This window comes from Hypanus sabinus, chromosome 10, assembly GCF_030144855.1.
Source record: "Hypanus sabinus isolate sHypSab1 chromosome 10, sHypSab1.hap1, whole genome shotgun sequence".
Classification (NCBI taxonomy): domain Eukaryota; kingdom Metazoa; phylum Chordata; class Chondrichthyes; order Myliobatiformes; family Dasyatidae; genus Hypanus; species Hypanus sabinus.
In genome coordinates this window covers 102,451,557-102,464,097 of record NC_082715.1, presented here as the reverse complement: position 1 = coordinate 102,464,097, position 12,541 = coordinate 102,451,557, and the positions used below count along the sequence as shown (strand labels likewise).

Here is a 12,541-nt window from a genome sequence, read left to right as displayed (position 1 = left end):
GCGATCAGTGTAACACTTTAAAGCTTTAAGATCGGGTTCAATTCCTGCCGCTGTATGTAAGGCATTTGTACGTTCTCCCCTTGTATTTTCTCTGGTTTCCTCCCACACTCCAAAGAGGTACAAGTTAGGGTTAGTAAGTTGTGGACGTGATAAGTTGGTGCCAGAAGCATAGCAACACTTGCGGGCTGCCCCAGCACATCTTGGACTGTGCTGGTTGTTGATGCAAACAAACTCATGTCATTGTACGTTTCAATATGCTTGACAAATAAAGCTAATCTTTTTAAATCTTTTGAAATTATTTGTTATCCAGGACAAGGGCTTCTCTGTTACTCATGTTGGGACCTAAATTATTTGCAACATTTGAACTACCTGAACTGTACCTTCCCCTCTCTTCTTTTTGTCTTTCATTGCATTTATCTCCTCCGTTTGGCCATCCAACAGTTGCAATCTTCCTTTGTAGTCTGTACATACTTTTCTAACGTTAATTGCTTGTGTGGTTGCCGTTCCTTCAGGCTGCATCCCTGAATTCCACAAATAATACAGTCCTTGACAAGTGAACTCTTCAAATCTGTGTAATTGCAGTTATATGCTAGCAATTTTAGCTCTCTTAAGAAAACATCAGAGGATTCTCCCTGCTCCCATTCATACACAACCATTAAAGGTTAACTGTGTTCATTTCTTGGTGGCTTTCAATATGTTTGTAGTGCATCTAATGCATTTTCCAAGGTAGGATAAGGTACAGTTCTCTCCCCATGGCACCAGTGAAATACAGTAATATCTTTAAAATCCTATGTTCTGGTTTATCAGCCAGGGTCAACTCGATTTACAGAGTGACCTCTTCCCTCTCTTATCTTCATGCTTTAGTCAGGTTATCACCTGGAAGTCTAGCTCTTCAGCCTGTTTTATTTGCACCATAGTGCGTGGTGTTAGTTGGTTTACACACCATATTGGCTTCTCCTTTGCAAGGAATCCTGTGTCTAAATTTTATAGGCTAATCATGCTGCACTTCTGGGGCACCATGAATCAATGTCTCTGTTATTCTCCCTCTAACTTACTGAAAATAATTGATAAGCTAAGCTGCTAACAGAGGTACTTTATTCATAAAGCAGCTTGGAGGACCAGCTGAGATTATGTGGGCCTTCAGAGCTCAACAGAACATTGGTGAGGCCATCTCTGTAGGTCTCTCATATGAGGAGGGTGTCAGTAGGCCGGGTGTACTTGCTAGGAATTGGAAGAAAAATGTAACCTCATTCAGACATACAAAATATCAGGTTAGGTACGAGGTGGATGATTTCCTTGTCTGAGAGTCTAGAACTAGGGAGGCATTGCTTCAAATTAAGTGTGAGGATATTTCTGGCTAATGAAGAGGAACTTATTCACTCAAAGGAGGATAACTCTGTGCACTTACCTACTTGTTAGAGCTATGCCATTAATTGCATTCAAAATAGTTCTCTGGAAATTAGAAGAATGAAAGAATATAGGAAGAGCTGAAGGTTGTGTTAAGGCAGACACCATCCATGGTTTTATTGAATGATGTGGGGGGGGTGGTATTTGGAGCAGAATGGTCATCCCCTGCTCCTATTTCTAAAATTCTTGTATTCCCAAAGTTTTTACATTATACGTTTTGATCCGATTCTTTACTACCCGCTCAAAGCAACATCAGTAATTTTTAAACATCAGAAAATCTGTGAATACTAGACAAAGCAACACACACAAAATGCTGGAGGAACTCAACAAGTCAGGCAACATCAATGGAAAAAAGTAAACGGTCGATGTTTCAGGCCGAGACCCTTATCAGTGCTGATGGGGAATGGGGAAGATTCCTGAATTAAAAGGTGCGTGCGGGTATGAGGCTGGCTGGGAAGTGATAGGTAAACCAGGTGGGTGGGAAAGGTCAAGGGCTGGAGAAGAAAGAATCTGATGGAGAGGAGAGTGAGCAGTAGGAGAAAGGGAAGGAGGAGGGGACCCAGTAATAGGCAGGTGAGAAGTGAAAGGTCAGAGTGGGGAATAGAGGAGTAGGGGGGAGAATCTTGTTCACAGAAGGAGAAGTTTATAGGTAGAATCTAAAACAGAAAATAATAGTTGCATTTCAATATCAGTGGAAAACATAATTTAAAAATAAACTATAGCATTATGTTTTTTAAATAAAAGAATAGTGACTATTTTGTCTGCAAGAGGGACGATAGTCTCCTCCAACCCAATGAGGCTCTGAACTTGTAAGGGAAACTTCCTGTCCGGATGATATTTACTCTTCCCCACGCCCATAGCCTGAAAAGAGGAGACGTTAGACATTGAGACACCTCTTATAGGGAAGAGTGGGGTGGGAGTTGGCTTAGGGTATATGGTAGCATGTTGGGGTGACGAATGTTCTGTAGACATAGAAAGTGTGTGTATGCACACACACGTGTGCCCACATATGAGAGGGAAAGAAGGAGTTGTGTGTGTGTAAGCGTGCGTGCTTAAGTGATTGTTATTTGTAGTGATGTGCAGGTCACCTCAACATATCTTAGATCATAAGACATAGGAGCAGAATTAGGCCATTTGGCCCATCGAGTCTGCTTTGCCATTTAATCATGGCTGGTCTGTTTTTCTCCTCCTCAACCCCATTTCCCGGCTTCTCCCCATAACCTTTGATGCCATGTCCAAACAAGAACCTATCGATCTCTGCCTTAAATACACCCAATGACCTGACCTCCACAGCTGCTCATGGCAACAAATTCCACAAATTCATCACCCTCTGCCTAAAGAAATTTCTCCGCATCTCTGTTTTGAATGGGCACCCCTCTGTCCTGAGGCTGTGCCCTCTTGTCCTAGACTCTCCCACCTTGGGAAACATCCTTTCCACATCTACTCTGTCTAGTCCTTTCAACATTTGAAAGGTTTCAATGAGATCCCCCACCCCCCCCCCCCATCATCCTTCTAAATTCCAGCAAGTACAGACCCAGAGCCATCATTTGTTCCTCGTATGCTAACCCTTTCATTCCTGGAATCATCCTTGTGAACCTCCTCTGAACCCTCTCCAATGCCAGCACATCCCTTCTAAGATAAGGAGCCCAAAAATGTACACAATACTCCAGGTGAGGCCTCACCAGTGCCTTATAAAGCTTCAGTATCATGTCCCTGCTCTTGTATTCTAGATCTCTTGAAGTGAATGCTAACATGGCACCAACTCAACCTGCAAGTCAATATTTAGGGTGTTCTGCACCAGGGCTCTCAAGTCCCTTTGCACCTCAGGTTTTTGGATTTTCTCCCCATTTAGAAAATAGTCTGCACTTTGGTAATAGAAATAAAAGTGCATGACCATTCATTTTCCAACATTGTATTTCATTTGTCACTTCCTTAGCCATTCTCCTAATCTGTCTGAGTCCTTCTGAATCCTACCTGTTTCTTCAACACTACCGGCCCCTCCACCAATTTTGTATCATCTGCAAACTTGACAACAAAGCCTTCTATTCCATCATCTAAATCATTTATAAACAGCATAAAAAGAAGTGGTTCAACACCAACCCTGCGGAACATCACTAGTCACTGGCAGCCAACCAGAAAAGGATCCTTTTTATTCCTACTCGTTGCCTTCTTCCAATCAGCCAATGCTCTATCCACCTTAGTAACTTTCCTGTAATACCACCGGCTCTTAGCTTGGTAAATGGGCTCATGTGTTGCACCTTGTCAAAGGCTTTCTGAAAGCCCAAATATACAACATCCACTATATCCCCTTTATCTACCTTACTTGTAATCTCCTCAAAGAATTCCAGTAGGTTCGCCAGGCAGGATTTTCCCTGAAGAAAACCATGCTGACTTTGTACTATTTTGTCCTGTGTCACCAAGTACTCCATCACCTCATCCTTAACAATTGATTCTAACATCTTCCCAGCCACTGAGGTCAGGCTTACTTGTCTATAATTTCTTTTCTGCTGTCTTCCTCCTTTCTTAAAAAGTGGAGTAACATTTTCAATTTCCAGTCCTCTGGCACCATGCCAGAGTCCAATGATTTTTGAAAGGTCATTTCTAATGCCACCACAATCTCTAATGCTTCCTCTTTCAGAACCCTAGGATGCAGTTCCTCTGGTCCAGGTGATTTATGCACTTCTAGTTCTTCCAGCTTTTTGGAAGAAAAGCTTGCTCGCTTTCCACCTGCTCCCTTGTAATAGTAACTGCACCTACTTCTCTTCCTTCGCACACTACAACACCTGGCACACTGCTCCTGTCTTCCACAGTGAAGACTGGTCCAAAATACTCATTTAGTTCATCTGCCATCCCCTTGCCCCCCATTATTATTTCTCCTGCCTCATTTTCTAGCGGTCGCATATCCACTCTCATCTCCCTTTTATTTTTAAGTTCTTGTAAAAGATTTTACTATTCACTTTAATGTTATTTGTTAACTTGTTTTCATATTTCATCTTTTCCCTCCTGATGATTCTTTTAGTTACTCTCTGTTGGTTTTTAAAAACTTCCCAATCCTCTATCTTCGGACTAATTTTTGCTTTGTTGAATGCCCTCTCTTTGACTTCCCTTCTAAGCCATGCTTGTACTATTTTACCATTTGAGTATTTCTTCACTTTTGGAATACACATATCCTGCACCTTCCTCGTGTTTCCCAGAAATGCATGCCGTTGCTGCTCTGCTGACATCCCTGCCAGCAGCTCCTTCCAATTTACTTTGGCCAACTCCTCTCTCATACCACTGTAATTTCCCTTACTCCACTGAAATACTGTTACTTCATACTTTACTTTCTCCCTATGAGATTTCAAGAAAAACTCAGTCATATTGTGATCACTGGTTCCTAAGGATTTTTTTACCTTAAGCATCGAATCACCTCTGGTTCATTACATAACACCCAATCCAGTATAGCTGATCCCCTCATAGGCTCAATGACAAACTGTTCTAAAAAGCCATCACTTAGGCATTCAACAAACTCACACTCTTGAGATCCATTACCAACCTGATTTTCCCAATTGACCTGCATGTTAAAATCTCTCATAACATTGCCCTTTTGACACGCCTTTTCTCTTTCCTGCTGTAATCTGTGGTCCACATCCCAGCCACTGTTGAGAGGCCTATATATAACTGCCATCTTGGCAGGCCATGAAGCTTCCTTCAGCATTACTCCATGCTGTGGGAAGTCAGGCTGATGGCTCTCCCATACCAACTGCTGATGCACAAGAGCTCCAACCAGACATGCTAAAATCTCCCTACTCCCTCAGCCTCTCCTCTCCATGGCAGCCATAACAACTGTTGCAATTGTCTGGCTGGCATCAGGATTGTACCTTTAAGTGTTAACGTCTCTGAGTGACTGCTGCACCCCGAGATGTTGGAAAGCCCATTTCTGATTTCCACTGGAAATCACAAGTCACATTCTGGTGTGTGTAAACCACTCTACACTGGTTTCAAATGTCCAACTTCACTGTCATATGCAGAGAACCTGATTGGGCAATTGCACCAAATATAAATTATTGTGCACCAAAAATTTCTCAGTACTTAAATGAAAATTAAAATGAAAATCATGGGGATTACGTCCAAAATTTTAAACATACTGTATACCTGGTGCATGACTGGATACTAGGGCATAGATTCAGCCAACAGATTCTCAATGTACATTTCTTAGTCACATTTCCTTCTGTTTTACTTTAGGATTACTTGGTCCAGCAAAAAGAGATGCCTGGCTTCAGTTAAGAGCTGAGGTTGAGGCTCTGACAGATTCCTGGCTGTCAAATGCACTTAAATCACTCTCAATCATCAGTTCAAGGTAGGATTTACCTTAAAATAACTCTCATTAGAAATAACAGAATTTCCTAGATAAAAATAATTGTTGTTTGCTGCTAAAGCTTGTGGGATGCAACCACACCTTTATTCTGTGACAAGAACTAAATGATGATGGTGCTTAATTTTAAATCTGCGATTGGTAAATTGGCAGTTTATTATTGTCATGTGTACTGAACTACAGTGAAAAACTAAGCCGTCTCTGCAGATTATTTCATTACATTAGTACATCAAGGTAGTATAGGGAAAACAATACCAGAATTCAGAGTAGTGTTATAGTCACAAAGAAAGTGCAGTGCAGACAGACAATAAGGTGCAAGACTATGTCGAGGTAAATTGCTTGATCAGGAATCCACCCTATTGTCTGTTCAATAATCTTACTAGAGCAGGAGAGAAGCTGTCATTGATCCTGATGGTATGTGCTTTCAGGTTTCTGTGTCTTCTGCCTGGTGGGAGTTGGGAGAAGAGGGAATGTCCGTGAGGCTGGTTTCTGTGATGTGCTGAGCAATGTCCACAACTCTTTGTGTTTTTTTTGCCCTCAGGCAGAGTAGATGCCATACCAAACCAATGTGCATCCAGATAAGGTGTATAGCTGATGGTCACCTGTTAATCAACTTATCAATAGATTTGTTGTCCAACAGGTTTAGGACATAGTCAGATGCAGAGACAAAGAGCACAAAATAGCTATAATGTAACTGAAATTTCAGAACAGGCTTGTAGTACTAGACATTCCTACATTTCTAGCGGGTAGAATGTCAAAGCACCATCAGTGCAAAGCACCATCCATAGATGCAGCCTATTCTCGTGAACTGTGTGCTTTTAGATTGTGTACTGAACTGAGACTTGAGTATTTATCAGCTTACCAAACTGAATTTCACTGTTTTTGATCATGAATAACTTTTCAGTACTAATGTAACAAAGAGTGCTGCTGATTATACTTGTCTATCTTTGTTGCAGAAGTAACTGTATTAATGTCTTGGTAACCACAACGCAACTTGTACCAGCACTTGCCAAAGTCCTGTTGTACAGCTTAGGTGGTGTTTTTCCCATTGAAAATATTTACAGTGCAACAAAAATAGGTAAGGATTCATTAGAGAATATTTTCTGAATGATCACTGAAAGTATTTGTTGTGAATATAGTTCATCACAAAGCATAAGGGCAATTATCACAATATGTATCTGGTTATTATATTCTATCGGTACTATACTTACAGTAAGTAAGTTTGTAAAGGCTATCACAAAAATGGCTGGAGGAACTTAATAAGTCAGGCAGCATCTACGGAGGGGAATAAACTGTTGTCATTTCAGACCAAGGCCTTTCAACAGAACTGAAACGTCAACTGCTTTTTCATTTCCATAGATGCTGTCTGACTTGTTGAGTTCCTCCAGCATTTTGCATCTGCAAAATCTCTTGTGCTTATAAAGACAATCTACTGGTTTGGTTTGGTTTAATTTTATTTAATGCTGAATCAGAAAGATTCACAGAATCGTCCAGCAGAAATACAAAAGTGTAGATGCAAGTGACCTTTGCAATACATCTGGAGTTTTGGCATCCCACGAAAGTAACAATGGCCATGCTGAGGCCTACTGTGCATCTAACCTGTGCACTGACAAAGTAGAGGGTGATAAAGAAAAATGTCAACAGTCAACCATATACCATCTGCCTCTGCCACCAGCCATTTAACATCCTAGTTGACACCCTTTATCAGAAACCTAAGGAAGTTACTCCTGCCATCACTTTTATTGTCCTGGTGCTGTGACCTGTGATGCATTCAGGTCAAGAACCCCAGATTCATTCAAGAACTGTGATCATTTGGTGATACTGATGCTAAATAGAGACCACAGAGAGAACATCTTCTTTCTCTTTCTTTCCATCTCATTACACAAACCATATATCCCCCCCAAGTGCCATGGGCTAGTTTTGGGCCAGATACAGTAGCTTATAAGATATGAGGTATGGCCATAACATACCCAGGTCCCAAATGATTTCACTACTTCCCAAGCCCATGAGCAGGTTGTAACTGGGCGTACAATTTTCCTAGAGCAACAAACTATCAGCTGGAAATCAGTGGGTTGAGCATCATCTGTTGGTGTGGGGGAAGAGTTGTGGACATTTCAGTTCAAACCCCTGCATCTAGACTGATGCTGCTCAGCACATAGAGTACCTCCAGCAAATTGTTTGTTGCTCCAGAATCCAGCATTTGTAGTCACTTGCATTTTTTTTCTGACCTTCTAGGTTAATCATGCAATCAAAGGTTACCTTAAACAAACTAACTTTGCACAAGATAGTTCAATAAATAATAACTATTTGAACCTGTCTTTCAAAACAATTGACTTCCATCATCAAATCCCTGCAGAGCCCCTATTATAGAACTTCTGTCTGTGCATTTTGTAGGCAATAAAGGGTACTTGCTACTATTGAAACAGAAAGAAGACTAAGTCGCCTGTGTACCAAGCTAGGAAAACTGGGGCTACACCAAGTCAATGGTTAAATATTAATGTTTCCAAATGGGTTTGAGGCTTTACCCTGCCTATCACCTTTTGCCAAATGATCTAACCGTCAAATTAGAAGACTAAACTGAGTTAACCCATGATATTTCAACACCATCCAATACTGTTTGCTGTGTTTGGGCAGGGCACCAAATGATTATACAAGAATATTTTCGAAAATAACATGAATTTTATAAAGAATTATGACGAGCCTTCACTTATTTTGCTTTGTTTTATTATTTACTGTTATGGTCTATTATCAAAAGTAATCCACATAAGAGAGAGTGGTTTCATGTTAGTAGTAATCTGTGAGTGCATATTATCATTTGGGGCGACGTTTAACTGACCACGAATACTACCTGCTTATAAATCCTGACTCTACAAGAGACTATTTGCTAATAGGAGAGATACTGCATGAGACTTAACATAAGACTTAAGATTTATGTCAACACTGTATAAAGAAATTATCATTAGAGATTACTACATGAAGAGCTCGTATAATATTCCTGATGAAAGGCCTCAGCCCGAAATGTTGACCGTTTACTCTTTTCTATAAATACTGCCTGGCCTGCTGAGTTCCTCCAGCATTTTGTGTGTGTGTTACTAACATAATATTGTTAAGTTTTTATATCATCAAGTACACCAGATAATTATGTACCAAAGTTAACACAGAATACAGGAGATGGTAAGATCTAGAGAAATGAATCTTCAGAAGCAGCTACATTTTGCACTAGAAACTGTAGCCTATATTGCCCATTTTAGAGGCATGGGAGCATATAAAACAAATGCAAAGAGAACTTACTTTGGGAATCATCATCTGAGAAAACTTCCCAATGCAACAAAATGATTGGGGTATCATTGAAAATGTACAATACACCCTTCCCAAAAGGTGGTCAGTGGATAAAGCAGGAACTTTGGAAGCAGAGTACAATATTAATAAATCCTTGATATTTGATTACAGCAAAAACATAATAATTAATACTCCAAAAGTGAGTAATAAATGTTGAAAATCTTCTCTTTTTAATGGTAAAACTTAGGGCAGGACATTCACCACCACATCCTGAAACTTCTATTGACGGTTTTGGGAGCAGTATATGGGCACTATAAGGTCAATGGATTGGCAAGTGAGACACTGATACACTATTGCCCATTTTTAATCACTACCAAATGCTAATTTCACCTCCTGTATGTTGGTTTTAGGTGAAAGTGACATCAATTGGCCATCAATTTTTTTGGGAATTTGCATCCTTAAATATAGTAGAGCCTTCTGGTCCAGCATAAGTTGGTGCCTTCATGTAAGAAGAGGGAGAAAGAGAAAGGAAAACTACTATTTAGATATTGGGAACAATCATATTCCAAATTGTGGTCAACTTGCAGGTGCAAAATCTTGAGTAAATATAATGACAAGGCCAATCTGTTGATCGCACTGGCAAGTAACAAGTAGTCACAGGTGCCATGCTGGTTTTGAGCCTTTACAATTGGATTGAAGGAGAAGAAACTTAACGCTTCTCATCTGAATTCAAAGGACTTTGCAGCAAATAACATTCTTATATTTTTGGCCAAAAATATTTGAGCATGTTCTCAAAGGTAATTTGAGAGAAACTGAATACACTATAATAATATGGTTTATTGTTGAAAGGCTGAGCCATGCATTGTTTTTCAGGCAAAGAAAGCTGTTTTCAGCGTATAGTGTCCAAATTTGGCACTAAAGTTACTTATGTTGTCATTGGAGATGCCCGAGATGAAGAGCATGCCGCTACTCAGGTAAATTCACCCTGAACTCTTCCTCGTTTTTTTCCAGGCAAAGAAAGTTGCTTTGAACGAATTATGCAAAGGTTTGGCAGAAAAGTAGTATATGTTGTTATTGGGGATGGTGTAGAAGAAGAACAGGCAGCAAAAAAGGTAACAAGTCTGCTAAATATTGTTGGTGCATCATTTAGATTTATTACTCTGGGCTTTGCTTTGTTTGAGTTCATGTGATGTTGGAAAAAGACTTTTCCAAGTGTGCCTTAATGTATTAGCTTGTAGAGCATGATGAAGATAGTGCTTTGAACAAGTTGCTTTGTGAACTAGAATTAATGGTATTAACATTATTAAAAAATGAATTTGGCTTCCTTTTTGAGGTGGTGGTTAACTCTTTTCTTTCTCGCATGTTTTTTTAAAGAAATGGTATGTCTGTCTTTAGGGAATTAAGTGAATCAAAACAGATTTCTGCATGCTTTCATTACTGATTGTGATGTGCCTTTCTTCAAAAATTAAATCATTGAAATTTTGAATGTAATTGTAAAATGCTGAATTTAAACATAGCAAGGGTAATCTTTTACATTGAAGTAATTAGCGGTACCGGAATTTCTTAATACATTAAAAAGCAACAATAGTTGTATCTTGTATTGGACAAACCATGGAACCAATAGTAGAAGAGATTTTTCTAAGAAGAAAGAATTAAACATCTAATTTGCGTGCAATTAAAGATTGAAGATTAATAGTTGGGAACTTACCTGGTTCCAGTTGCCAGTCAATTCACTGCTTATGTATTATAGATATGATCAAATGAGTAACAAGTGAGCTATAGGTGAAAAATATGAATTTCTTGGTGAACCATGGGATTTTGCTTATTTCTTTTAAATTAGGAAGCATTACAATGAAGGTAAATACAATTTTCAAGCAACGAGAGTATTAAACTGTGTCCGTTTACTTTTTTGTTGATTTTCAGTTCCTGACAATGAAACATTGAGGAGGATTTGATTGTTGTTACCTGCTGTACAGCTGGTAAATTAGCACAGGAGCCCCAAAATCAGCAATGAATTTCAGATGCCTAGTAGAGATCTGATAAAAGTCCTTCCTAGAACTAGGTTATACCATGTTTCACGTGTTCTTCAAGCTGACATCAATCAGAAACCAGACTATACAGAAGCAATCCCACTGGCATAACTTGCTTGGGAATAGGCAAAGCAGAAATAAGGAGTTATTCCATTCAAGGAATCTTCTAAACTCATCAGCACCAGGCATGCTTTGAGGATTTTTTGAAGTGCTGCTCCAAATCCTAAATACTTCCAGCCACTTTTCCCATTTCCACAGCATTCTTCTGCACACTAACCACAAAACCTAAGATGCCAACAAAGCACATGGTGTACAATTGCTTGAAATTAGTAAGTTGACTGGAAAGATAGAGTCATAGAGTTCTACAACATTAAAATAGGCCCTTCAGCTGAACTGGTCCATACTGACCAAAATACTCCTTCCATGTTAGTCACATTTGGCCCATAACCTTCTAAACCTTTCTTATCCATGTACCTGTCCAATTGTCATTTAAAAGTCATTATTAGACCATAAGACCTATAGATATAGGAACAGAATTAGGCCATTTGGCCCATCAAGTCTGCCTCACCATTTCAACATGGCTGATCCAATTTTCCCCTCAGCCCCAATCACCTGCCTTCTCCCCCTATCCCTTCATGCATTGACCAACCAAGAATCTAACAACCTTTGCCTTAAATACACATAAAGAGTTGGCCTCCTCTGCTCCTGTGGCAAAGAATTCCATAGATTCACCACCCTCTGGCTAAAGAAATTCTTCTTCATCTCCATACTAAAAGGATGACACTTTATTCTAAAGCTGTGTCCTTCGGTATTAGACTCTCCCACTGTAGGAAACCTCCTCTCCTCATTCACTCTATCAAGGCCTTTCACCATTCGATAGGTTTCAATTCTTCTCATTCTAGTTAATACAGGCACAGAGCCATCAGACGCTCTTCATAAGACAAGTCATTCAATTTTGGATTCATTTCCATGAACTTCCTTTGAACCCTCTCCAGTTTCAGCACATTCTTTCCAAGATAAGAAGTTCAAACCTGCTCACAATACTCCAAGTGAGGCCTCACCAGTGCTTTATAAACTTTCAATATTACATCTTTGCTTTTACTTTCTAGTCCTCTTGAAATGAATGCTAACATTGCATTTGCCTTCCTCACCACAGACTCAACCTGCAAATTAGTGTTTAGGAAATCCTGAACAAGGACACCCAAATCCCCTTGCACCTTAGTTTTTTTTTGTATTTTCTCCCCATTTAGAAAATATTCACCCTTTTCATTTCTTCTACCAAAGTGTATGACCATACACTTCCTGACACTGTATTCCATCTGCCATGTCTTTGCCCATTCTCCTAATCTGTCCAAGCCATTCCTTAGCTTTTCTACTTCCTCAAAACTACCTGTCCTTCAACCTGTCTTCATGTTATCTGCAAACTTTGCAACAAAGCCATCAATTCCATCGTCAAAATCATTGATACATA

The 12,541-nt window shown here is 39.7% G+C and overlaps 1 protein-coding gene across 6 annotated transcripts in view; it reads left to right on the top strand.

Moving 5' to 3' along the window:
- eya4 (EYA transcriptional coactivator and phosphatase 4) overlaps positions 1 to 12,541 on the top strand; it is a 419,225-nt gene that overhangs the window by 376,897 nt on the left and 29,787 nt on the right. For 3 of the 6 annotated variants that reach the window (XM_059982433.1, XM_059982432.1, XM_059982430.1), the window contains 3 exons: positions 5,632 to 5,746; positions 6,718 to 6,839; positions 10,052 to 10,152. In XM_059982433.1, the coding sequence (XP_059838416.1) occupies positions 5,632 to 5,746; positions 6,718 to 6,839; positions 10,052 to 10,152 (338 nt within the window). Of the gene's footprint in view, positions 1 to 5,631; positions 5,747 to 6,717; positions 6,840 to 9,913; positions 10,015 to 10,051; positions 10,153 to 12,541 lie in introns of all 6 variants that reach the window. The other 3 variants (XM_059982435.1, XM_059982434.1, XM_059982431.1) reach the window with 1 other exon arrangement.